This window comes from Ammodytes marinus (genome assembly GCF_949987685.1).
Source record: "Ammodytes marinus genome assembly, chromosome: 14".
Taxonomy (NCBI): domain Eukaryota; kingdom Metazoa; phylum Chordata; class Actinopteri; order Uranoscopiformes; family Ammodytidae; genus Ammodytes; species Ammodytes marinus.
The window spans coordinates 542501-555000 of NC_137218.1; the positions used below are offsets into that span (position 1 = coordinate 542501).

The 12500-nt window shown below is 42.8% G+C and overlaps 1 protein-coding gene across 2 annotated transcripts; it reads left to right on the plus strand.

Annotated features, from left to right (window-relative positions):
- Window positions 1-1006: 1006 nt before the first annotated feature.
- On the plus strand, window positions 1007-11307 carry LOC307260268 (steroid receptor RNA activator 1-like). Of its 2 annotated transcripts, XM_080040459.1 has the most exons (7): window positions 1022-1145; window positions 3779-3880; window positions 4658-4723; window positions 5093-5158; window positions 5994-6148; window positions 8706-8814; window positions 9872-11307. In XM_080040459.1, the coding sequence occupies exons 1-7, from the start codon at window positions 1121-1123 to the stop codon at window positions 10105-10107; spliced, it is 759 nt and encodes a 252-aa protein (XP_079896585.1). In that variant the 5' UTR covers window positions 1022-1120; the 3' UTR covers window positions 10108-11307. The 2 variants fall into 2 exon arrangements, with proteins under 2 accessions (XP_079896586.1, XP_079896585.1); XM_080040460.1 differs by lacking the exon at window positions 3779-3880 and having other exon boundaries at window positions 1007-1145.
- The last annotated feature ends 1193 nt before the right edge of the window (window positions 11308-12500 follow it).

A 12500-nucleotide genomic window follows, 5' to 3' on the forward strand; every position in this document is an offset into this window, starting at 1 on the left:
GTTCCTCGGAGCACCTTCAATATAAATAATAGAGGTTATTTTAAAGTCATGTTTTTATAGTGAAGGTCGAGTGAGGCAACACACTTTTAAATATGAAATAAATAATATTAATAGAGAATTTTCAGTATATTTTGATGCACATGCTTTTGTACTTTTATTCTTTTATATATCTGTTAATTGACTGCAGAACATATTAGCCTAACATGAAGAGGACTGTATTTTATTTTCCATTTTATTTGATTATTTTCGCAATCTATCCCTGGTTTTATTCCATTGTTAAAAACTATGTTATTCATGACGACAGAACGTTTCAATAATCACAAACTAAAACATTTTTTTTTCTGTTTTTTTTTTTTTACCTGTCGCTGCAGCGGTCGGGTGACGTCACGGTAGGTGTGACACATCGGCCACGTGTCCCGGAAACAGTTTCCACGGCAGGGAGCGCGTGAAGCTCAACCACGTCACCTGGAGCTAGAGCCAATACTCCTACAAAGTAAAAGCCCCCCAGAATTTCACGTTACAGTTTAAATTATTTCTATTTGTAGGCTACCCGTTCACAGCTGGTTAATCTTCCCACATCCATCCAACTCTGCTCAGTAAAGACTATGGACGCTGATATGTTGCACAGATGTTATAAAGAAAGTAACTCTGGCTTAAACCAACATCGAGATTTTTAGTTTTTTAATTGACATCCAAATTTAAACGTAAGATATTGCCTCATGTGCAAATGTATTGGAACATTTCTGAAAAATAAATATGTAGTCTAATGCAAGGAGTAATAGTTTTATGTGTGTGTGTGTGTGCGTGCTTGCGTGCGTGCGTGCGTGCGCGTGCGTGCGTGCGTGCGTGTGTGTGTGTGTGTGTGTGTGTGCGCGCGCCTGCAGTGTCTCAGCTTAAAATACAATTCTCAAAAAACTTTTTATTGTGAAATCCTGAGCGGGAGTCAGTGTAGGTGTTGTCGCGTGCGTGCTTGACCCGGACACAGCTGATCCAAACCAAACACCGCGTCACGTCCACGGGAGGACTATAACGTCTGTCTCAGTCATATCTCAGTTTAAAGCTTAAAAACCAAAGTTTCCTCAAATAGTTTTTATTGATTTGATATTCGGCAGCTTCAAACATGGAGGAAAAATACGTCACGCCAGGTACAAGATCCACAAACTCATCGATATGTAGGACAGACACACACACACACACACACACACACACACACACACACGTATGCTATTGATTCAAAGGATATATATATAATAGCCTTATAGTATAGGCTGTGTAATAAAGTAATTAGATAATACAAATTACCGTACGTTATATCCTTTGAGGCCAACACATTCCTCTGTTTCCTAGACTGAGAGTTTGTGATCGGATCAAAACCCAGTTGAAAAATATGTCGATTTAATTTTATTTCAGTCCCAGAGGCTAAAATCATTCACTTTCCAACCACACATAATAACTTAACTGATTCAATATGATGTTATCTTCAGTTCGGCATATTAAGAATGAGACAAAAAGCTATAATTCAGGGGAAATAGAAGGTTAATTCCTTTGTTTTTTGACTTAACCGAGCGGTGAAACGGACTCCATTCAAAAATGTGTCAATTTAACTTTATTGTAGTAATTTAAAGTTAGCAGAGTCTGTCGTCACGTTGCATCTTGTAATCTAGTCGTTTCCTATGTTAAAAGTTAAGTCAGTGATTCTGGAGAACGCTTGTTGTCAAAATCACTTTGTCAAAATCAAAAAGTGACCTGTCCTGGGGCCTATTGCATAAAAGTGGAATAAAGACATCCAGGATGATTGATAAAGCCAGCCTTGACAAAGTCTAGCCTGGGCACTTTGGATTAGTCAGTTGCATAAACGCCAATCCAGGATGTAAAGGGGCTGCTTTGTCAAGCCAGGTGTAAGTAATTCTGTTAAGTGCCAGCCCACAGCTTTCAGAAGTAGACCCAAAGATCGAACACAGATTTACTGATGGAAAAATGGAAAAGACGGTCCATTTTCCCACAATGCCTTGCTAGTTTAAACCGTAAGTCAGGGGGCAGTTCATTTCATACAGGACATGTATTCTCTGCAAACTGTTCTTGATGTCCCTGCATTGTTTTATGATAAAATAGTTGACAGTGAGCAGTCTGCAGGTGCATCTAAAAAAATTGATATCATGGAAAGTCCATTCAAAAAGTGAAACTTTCATAGATTCATTACAACAAGTGAAATATGTCAGGCCTTTTTTTGGATGATTGATTGATCATGGAATAAAAAATCCAGCATCTCAAAATATTAGAATGTTACATACAACCAATCAGAAACAGGATTTATAATACAGAAATGTCGACCTTCTGAAAAGTATGTTTATTCTAGATTAATTTCACTTCATGTGTAATGAATTTCTAGAATATATTTAAATTTAACTTTTTGAATTAAATTACAGAAAAAAGGAATTTTTCATTGATATTGAATTTTGTTTCAGATGCACCTCGATATAGTTATAAGTACAAAGTGAATTTATTTGACCCACACTTGCAACGTCATCTGCCATCGATAATCAATTGTATAAATATAGCCCGCAATATGAACAGACTATCACATAAATTATTATAATTTATATCATTGCATCTTAATCTAATTATAATTAAGTTAATTATAAATGGTTCAGGTTAAATAAATAAAAAAGAAGAACTATTTAACTAAATGACAATGCAGTCTTTTATGTGGTACCTTAAAACAGGCTAATGAAAATAAAGCAATACACGGAAGATCATGGAATAACTGTTAAACACCTTGATTTCAGATCGGAGTGACAGCTGACTGAGCCAATCAGGCAACAGAATAAGTGTATCCTTTACGTTTAGTCTGGTCCCGACCAGGCTAAACGTAAAGGATAAATCTCCATGGTAACTTCTGTCCCTCCGCTTTTATGCAACCGGATCATGGCTAACGCAAGCCAGGATAACCGAAAAATCCTAGGTTAATCCCTTATCCTAGTTTTATGCAATAGGCCCCTGGTATGTTGCTAGCTACAGTTGGCCCTTTGTTTACATACCAGTTTACACAGTCTAGGCTTTGTATGAACACCAGATGTTTTGTTACAGGGCACACACACAGTACAGACAGGTAGTGGATCATGAGGAGATATTCACACAGAACAGACAGGTAGTGGATCATGAGGAGATATTCACACAGAACAGACAGGTAGTGGATCATGAGGAGATATTCACACAGTACAGACAGGTAGTGGATCATGAGGAGATATTCACACAGTACAGACAGGTAGTGGATCATGAGGAGATATTCACAGTACAGACAGGTAGTGGATCATGAGGAGATATTCACACAGTACAGACAGGTAGTGGATCATGAGGAGATATTCACACAGTACAGACAGGTAGTGGATCATGAGGAGATATTCACACAGTACAGACAGGTAGTGGATCATGAGGAGATATTCACACAGTACAGACAGGTAGTGGATCATGAGGAGATATTCACACAGTACAGACAGGTAGAGGATCATGAGGAGATATTCACTGATTTTGACAAAGTGATTTAGACAACAAGCGTTCTCCAGAATCACTGACTGCACCTTTAAGACATGCAATCTTTATCAAATAAAGATTTTCTCTTGTGATGTCCAAACCATTCATTTAAACATGACCCTGTCTGTCTGTCTGTCTGTCTGTCTGTCTGTCTGCCTGTCTGTCTGTCTGTCTGTCTGTCTGCCTGTCTGTCTGTCTGTCTGTCTGTCTGTCTGTCTGCCTGTCTGTCTGTCTGTCTGTCTCCCAGGTAACCAGGACCGTGGGTGGAATGACCCTCCTCAGTTTTCTTACGGTCTTCAGAAGAACCTCGGAGCTCAGAGGAACCCCCTAACCAAGAGAGCCCCTTCAGGTGTGTGTGTGTGTGTGTGTGTGTGTGTGTGTGTGTGTGTGTGTGTGTGTGTGTGTGTGTGTGTGTGTGTGTGTGTGTGTGTGTGTGTGTGTGTGTGTGTGTGTGTGTGTGTGTGTGTGTGTGTGTGTGTGTGTGTGTGTGTGTGTGTGTGTGTGTGTGTGTGTGTGTGTGCGTGTGCGCGTGTGTGTGTGTGTGTGTGTGTGAGAGAGAGAGAGTGAGTATCAGCTCCATAGTTTTACAGTTTCTGAAATCACACAAAACATAAATGAAGTCAAATCAACCAGCGTTGTGTGTATCAAATGTATTTTAATTCCTTCAGAACTAACCAGTCAGTCAGTGATTCTAGAGAACGCTTGTTGTAAACATCAGTGAATATCTCCTCATGATCTGCTACCTGTCTGTACTGTGTGTGAGCTGAAAAGAAAATCAACTTTAATACACAGCCTGGACTCTGTAAACAGGCAGGTTGCTAGGTATGGTGGCCTCTTTGTTTCCATAACAGTTTACAGAGTCTAGGCTGTGTATTAACACCAGATTTTTTTACTCCAGCGCACACACAGTACAGACAGGTAGACAGACAGACAGACAGACAGACAGACAGACAGACAGACAGACAGACAGACAGACAGACAGGTAGCGGATCATGAGGAGATATTCACTGATTTAGACAACAAGCGTTCTCCAGAATCACTGACTCCATGCTGTTTGAATGTACATATATAATATAGTTTCACTGTTAAACCTTAAACCTCATGCTGCTCTCTGATTGGTCCTCAGGTGGTGGAGTCCCGCCCATGACCCCTCCCTCCTCCAATCCCCTGGCCCGGCCGCCAGCAGCACCAGGTAATTATTAAACAAATAACTGAAACAACTGACATTTTGAGAGAAAAAAATACATATATTTTTATAAATATATTAAAAAATAAATATATTTTCTTTAAAATAAAATTAAATAATTTTATAGTTAAAATGTTTATTTAAATATATATAAATCAATTTGAAAATATTTTTAGAAAAAAAAAATATAGTGTATGTTTATTAATTTATTTCAAACTGTCACCAGTAGGCTACATAACCAGCATCATAGGAGAACATCTAAATCAGACATAGATGCTGCTTTGTTTAATGATTTCCATATACACTATTCACAAACAGCTTAGATCAGTAGCTTAGCCTGTGTAGCCTCACAGCCGCTCTCTGATTGGTCCTCAGGTGTTGGAGTCCCGCCCATCACTCCTCCCTCCTCCAATCCGCTCGCCCCGCCCCCAGCCGGACCAGGTAACTATCAGCAGAAGATTCTATTGCTGTTACTACTGAAATAAAAACATATTTTTTTCTTATAAAAAAAAAATTAAGCAAAAAATAAATAAAGATAGAACATTTTCTTTAAAAAAAATTAGAACAAAAATATTGGTAACACTTTATAATAACTATCCGTTGTAACTCGTTAATAGATCATTAGTAAACTCTTAATTAATGATTATTAATGATTTGTTAGCAGTTTGTTAAGGATTTATAACAATGGTAGATAGTTAATAGCTTAATAATTTAATCAGTTCATCTGGGAGGTAATCCGAGATACCGACGAGGCTGAAATAGGCTATAGACTATACACAGTGCATGGGCAACTGAGGGCAGCCCCATTTTCGAATATTTTTAAATAAACTCAATACACACTGTGCATGCCATGGACTTGAACGTGACGTGATCAGTTAATCTCGGATTACCTACCAGATGAACTGATTCAATTATTAAGCTATTAACTATCTACCATTGTTATAAATCCTTAACAAACTGCTAACAAACACTTAACAAATCATTAATAATCATTAATTAAGAGTTTACTAATGATCTATTAACGAGTTACAACGGATAGTTATTATAAAGTGTTACCAAAATATTTTTTTAAATATAACAATATTTTTATGTATATCCATATTTTTTATTTTCTAGTTTTCATCAGTACATGAATGTATTGAAATATGTCGATAGTTTATATTTAAAATCACGTTTCCAGAAATAATAGACAAAAAGAAGAGGTTAGATCCATGTTGACTCATGGTAAAATCTGTGGATCAACATGAATGAAATGACGTCATCTCTTCCCTCTAAGCCCCGCCTCCTGGCTGTTCGGCCACGCCCCCTCCTCCCAGTGGACCAATGAGGAAAGAGACAGAAGCCACCAGCCAATCAGAGAGTGAGCCTGATGTGGAGGAAGTGATGTCAGCGCTGAACAGAGCCCTGGCCGCCTGCAGACACACTGTTAAAGTGAGTGGTGAAACTCTCAACCTTTTTAGCTTTTAATTAAATAATTTATTTACCCTTTTTTTATTTTTTTTATTTTTTTTTGTTTTTTTTAAGATATTTTTGGTCATTTCTATGCTTTATTGATAGTGTAGAGACAGAGTTGAAATGGGGCAGAGAGGGGAGTGACATGCAGAGAACGACCGCGGGCTGGAATCAAACCCGGGTCCGCTGCTGGCCGAGGCCCATGGGGGGGACGCCCTACCAACTGAGCTAAGGGCCCATGGGGGGGACGCCCTACCAACTGAGCTAAGGGCCCATGGGGGGGGGGACGCCCTACCAACTGAGCTAAGGGCCCATGGGGGGGGACGCCCTACCAACTGAGCTAAGGGCCCATGGGGGGGGGGACGCCCTACCAACTGAGCTAAGGGCCCATGGGGGGGACGCCCTACCAACTGAGCTAAGGGCCCATGGGGGGGGGGACGCCCTACCAACTGAGCTAAGGGCCCATGGGGGGGGGACGCCCTACCAACTGAGCTAAGGGGGGGGACGCCCTACCAACTGAGCTAAGGGCCCATGGGGGGGGGACGCTCTACCAACTGAGATAAGGGCCCATGGGGGGGGACGCCCTACCAACTGAGCTAAGGGCCCATGGGGGGGGACGCCCTACCAACTGAGCTAAGGGCCCATGGGGGGGGACGCCCTACCAACTGAGCTAAGGGCCCATGGGGGGGGACGCCCTACCAACTGAGCTAAGGGCCCATGGGGGGGACGCCCTACCAACTGAGATAAGGGCCCATGGGGGGGGGACGCCCTACCAACTGAGCTAAGGGCCCATGGGGGGGACGCCCTACCAACTGAGATAAGGGCCCATGGGGGGGGACGCCCTACCAACTGAGCTAAGGGCCCATGGGGGGGGGACGCCCTACCAACTGAGCTAAGGGCCCATGGGGGGGGGACGCCCTACCAACTGAGCTAAGGGCCCATGGGGGGGGGACGCCCTACCAACTGAGATAAGGGCCCATGGGGGGGGACGCCCTACCAACTGAGCTAAGGGCCCATGGGGGGGGGACGCCCTACCAACTGAGCTAAGGGCCCATGGGGGGGACGCCCTACCAACTGAGATAAGGGCCCATGGGGGGGGGACGCCCTACCAACTGAGCTAAGGGCCCATGGGGGGGGACGCCCTACCAACTGAGCTAAGGGCCCATGGGGGGGACGCCCTACCAACTGAGATAAGGGCCCATGGGGGGGGGGGGACGCCCTACCAACTGAGATAAGGGCGCCCCTATTTACCCTTTTAAATGAAACAATACATAAAACTTTTTATAGCCAATTTTATTCATATGTGAAGCTTTAAAGCAGCTACGAGTAACATTTAAATATCTTTTAAACAGTCTCATGTTTCCTCTGTTAGTCATAAATTACCTTTAACAGCAAACGAGACCATCAGTGCAAAGAAAGACGTTTTTATATAGTTTTTATTACTGCTTTTGGTCTGGTCGTACACCCAGTCCGATTTTCGGTTCACGCGTGCATGCTGTATGGTCACATATCCGTATTGGTCACAGATTTCAGTGTGGCGCAGGAACGTGATTTGAGAAGCCTATCCCTCCAGGTGAGGGAAGGGGAGCGGGAGCCTTGTTTGAGACAGTTATTTGTCGTCATAATGACTGATAACGGGGCTGAACCATCAAAGAAAAAAAAGAGAATGCAATGAAGAAAAGCTAAAAGGGAGAGTGATAGGCGGGCGGGAGGGCGTTGCCAAGCAACGTATACACAATTTCACGGAGCAAACCTAGACTGCAGCATGGACTGCAGTGTTTACTCCTAAATGAATGAGCGGTAGCCTACTAAAACAAAGTTTACTTTGCCTCACCAGCATCATCAGATGACCATTATTCATCGGAAATAGTCATTATTTACAACATAAACACATTACCTCATCGTGATCCATAACTAACTGCCATCTCTCGTTCATTCGCTTTGTGTGAGGACACGGGGACTCGTTCAGCTCCGTGAGAGGTGACAATGCATCAACTCATTGCAATCAGGTGTGTTTAGCACTTACTGGCATTAGTTGATGCTGTGTCACTAACCACTCTCACCGAGCCGAAAAGAGTCCGGTGCCCTCACACTTTCAACACACGGACACGCACTATATTGCTTCCTGATTATTTGAATCTTGCACCCCCTGCACGAGCTACAAAACAGCTTCACGACAGCTGGCGTCGTAATAATACTACCGCTTTTGTTCAAAGGTGTCGCCAACATGCCGACTTACTCGTAGTAGCTTTAATTTATTTTTTACAATTGCTTTTTATGCCGTGATTGGTTCAGAATACTTATTGTGTCATAAGAACCAGAGCATAGCCTCATCTAAACTGACTTTCTGATCAAACTTAAATGACAATATCTTTAATTTTGGATGGTGTGTGTGTGTGTGTGTGTGTGTGTGTGTGTGTGTGTGTGTGTGTGTGTGTGTGTGTGTGTGTGTGTGTGTGTGTGTGTGTGTGTGTGTGTGTGTGTGTGTGTGTGTGTGTGTGTGTGTGTGTGTGTGTGTGCGCGCGTGTGTGTGTAGGAGCAGGTGTGTAACGATGTTGCTAAGCGACTGGGCGTGCTCGAGGTCAGCTGGAGATCAGGGAAACTCAGCCTTCCTGTCAGGAGACGAATGAACACACTGTCTCTAGGTAACACTCACTCACTCACTCACTCACTCACTCACTCACTCACTCACTCACTCACTCACTCACTCACTCACTCACTCACTCACTAACTCAGTCACTCACTCACTCACTCACTCACTCACTCACTCACTCACTCACTCACTCACTCACTCACTCACTCACTCACTCACTCACGCACGCACTCACTCACTCACTCACTCACTCACTCACTCACTCACTCACTCACTCACTCACTCACTCACTCACTCACTCACTCACTCACTCACTCAATCACTCACACACTCACTCACTCACTCACTCACTCACTCACTCACTCACTCACTCACTCACTCACTCACTCACTCACTCACACACTCACTCACTCACTCACTCACACACACACACACACACACACTCACTCACTCACTCACTCACTCACTCACTCACTCACTCACTCACTCACTCACACTCACTCACTCACTCACTCACTCACTCACTCACACACTCAGTCACTCACTCACTCACTCACTCACTCACTCACTCACTCACTCACTCACTCACTCACTCACTCACTCACTCACTCACTCACTCACTCACTGACACAAACACACAATTATTAATTTTGTTGCATTTGGTGTGAACACACTATAACATTTTTCTGTCCTATCTTAACACCATATATCTCCCTCTCTCCCTCTGTCTCCCTCCCTCACTCCCTCTCTCTCTCTCTCCCTCCCTCCCTCTCTCCCTCCCTCCCTCCCTCCCTGTCTGTCTCCCTGTCTGTCTGTCTGTCTGTCTGTCTGTCTGTCTGTCTATCTTAACACCATATATCTGTCTCCCTCCCTCCCTCCCTGCCTGTCTGCCTGTCTCCCTGTCTCCCTGTCTGTCTGTCTGTCTGCCTGTCTGTCTGCCTGTCTGTCTGTCTGTCTGTCTGTCTGTCTGTCTGTCTGTCTGTCTGTCTGTCTGTCTGTCTGTCTGTCTGTCTATCTTAACACCATATATCTGTCTCCCTGTCTGTCTGTCTGTCTGTCTGTCTGTCTGTCTGTCTGTCTGTCTGTCTGTCTGTCTGTCTGTCTCTCAGAGCTGCAGTGCTGTCGGTGGGACAGAGCTGATGAGCTGCACCTCTCCCTCATGGTGGATCATGTGACTGAGGTCAGCCAATGGATGGTCGGCGTCAAACGACTCATCGCTGAAACCAGGAAGTTGAGTCCACAGCTGCTAGAATCACTACAGACGCCTTTAGAACCACAGAACAACACAGTAGAACCAACCCGAGAGCCTTTAGAACCAGCGCAAGAGCCTGATACACTGTCATGATAGTGTCTCTCTCTCTCTCTCTCTCTCTCTCTCTCTCTCTCTCCCCTAAATTGAAGGTAAGGGTCTATAGAACAATGTTGGTTAGAGCAGTGGTTCTCAATTACTTTCTGTCATGCCCCCCCTAGGGGACAGAATTTTTTTCACGCCCCCCCCCTAAATTGAAATACTGTTAATATGTATTTATTTATCTGTACAAAACCACTGTATGAGTTTCTGGCACGAGCACTCTGCATACAATCACCTTATTATCAAATTAGATAACAAAAATTAGCTGAGATAACTTCTGCAGCAACTTAAAAAAAATGTAAAGTTCAGTTTATTAGCTCAATTTGTAACATTTAAACAAGACTGCTCAGTCTGTGTGAATCTCAGGACAGAGAAACAAGAGCAAATGATTCACTGAGGTTTGCATTTCATTTAAAACATTTTTAAACTGTAAACATAGTTAAGGTGGTGTTTTTTTATTATTATAGGCCAATAGGCCTTCTGTGATGTGATAACCAATAATTCATTAATGTTATTATTAGTCTACTTGCTTGATTTCTTTTTAAATAGCCTACAGAGACACTTGGAGACACATGTGGACGTTTATTTAATCGCGGCCTTTCGCGCGGTTATGACCAAACACAAGCACACATCGCGCTTTTTTTATATATTTTTTTATTATTATTTTTTGTCAGTTGGAAATCAAGGCCACCCACGCCCCCCCCCCCCCCCCTCCCCCCCTCCCTGACAACTCACTGTGCCCCCCAGGGGGGCGCGCCCCACCATTTGAGAAGCACTGGGTTAGAGTGTCAAGAAACCAGATCAAATATTAGTTTATTACCTGAATTAAGATTGTGGCCTTTTTGGTGAAAACAATGAAATAAAAAATATTTGTTCTGGTTTATTTTTTTGATTTTTTTTTTTAAAAAATTGGCATTTTTATGCTTTATTGATAGTGTAGAGACAGAGGTGAAATGGGGCAGAGAGGGGAGTGACATGCAGAGAACGCCCGCGGGCTGGAATCGAACCCGGGTCTGCTGCTGGCCGAGGCCCATGGGGGGGGGGACGCCCTACCAACTGAGCTAAGGGCGCCCCCTTGTTCTGGTTACTTGCCACTCAAACCAACAGTGTTCTATTAAAGACCCTTACCTTCAATTTAGAAGAGAAAGCTAAGCGGTCACATCAAGGTGAGATGACTGAGACACCACACTATGTAAACCCTTTTTAATAAACTTTCTCTGCGTTCAAAATCTCCTCCTCTGTCTTTTCTCTACAGCTGATCATAACTTTGATTTCCTGTATCATGAACTTAAAAATATTAAATCTAATTTCTCTCATTTAGACAATGCAATGTTTTTTTTTGTTTTCTTTCCGTAAACCTCCAGAAAAACAGTGGCCACAAACACACACACACACACACTGTAACACACACAGACACACAGTGACACACACACAAACACACACACACACACACACAGACACACAGACACACACACACACACACACACACACACACACACACACACACACACACACTGTCCAATGCATAGATAGTATAATAAATGTCTAATATGAAATGGGAACATGAAGATGTCAGTATTGTAAACAGTGTAATAGGTTTCTGCAGTGTGGACATGTGACCAGCAGGGAGAGGCAGAGGACAACAGTCACCTCACACTTAAGTATCTATCTATCTATCTATCCATCTATCCATCTATCTATCTATCTATCTATCCATCTATCCATCTATCCATCTATCCATCTATCCATCTATCCATCTATCCATCTATCCATCTATCCATCTATCCATCTATCCATCTATCCATCTATCCATCTATCCATCTATCCATCTATCCATCTATCCATCTATCCATCTATCCATCTATCCATCTATCCATCTATCCATCCATCCATCTATCCATCTATCCATCTATCTATCTATCCATCCTTCTATATATAAAGCAGAACATTTATTTCCAGTTTTTCTTCTTCTATGTTCCCAGATGGTTGTGATCCCTCAGTCTGTTCACCGCCTCAAAATACATGAAGAAGAGTCAATATAGAAATAGATCAACTTAGCACAAACAGTACAGACATTCTGTGTTTGGTGGAGTATTTCTATGTTGTCACAATACTTCTTGAATATAAATCTTATACGGTTGGAAAGCCTGTTTATTTCTCTTTAAAATGTGTGTGTGTGTGTGTGTGTGCGTGCGTGCGTGCGTGTGCGTGTACTTACGATTGTAAGGAAAATGTATCTGTGTTGAGCAGGAGAGTATGTGGGATGCGCCATGAAAAACTAGCCAAGTCAGCTGGTCTCTCCTTCCTACATACCTGCTGTGTTTGTTACCACAACTAGCCCTGCCTTCCAGAAAAATATATTTACAACATTTTATATATATTAGGGA

Excerpts from the sequence above, each read along its gene's own strand:
- LOC307260268 (XM_080040459.1), top strand. The coding sequence starts at position 1,121 with ATGGAGGAAAAATACGTCACGCCAG. Across the intron at positions 3,881-4,657 it reads AACCAAGAGAGCCCCTTCAG|GTGGTGGAGTCCCGCCCATG; the intron begins GTGTGTGTGTGT and ends ATTGGTCCTCAG. Across the intron at positions 4,724-5,092 it reads CCGGCCGCCAGCAGCACCAG|GTGTTGGAGTCCCGCCCATC; the intron begins GTAATTATTAAA and ends ATTGGTCCTCAG.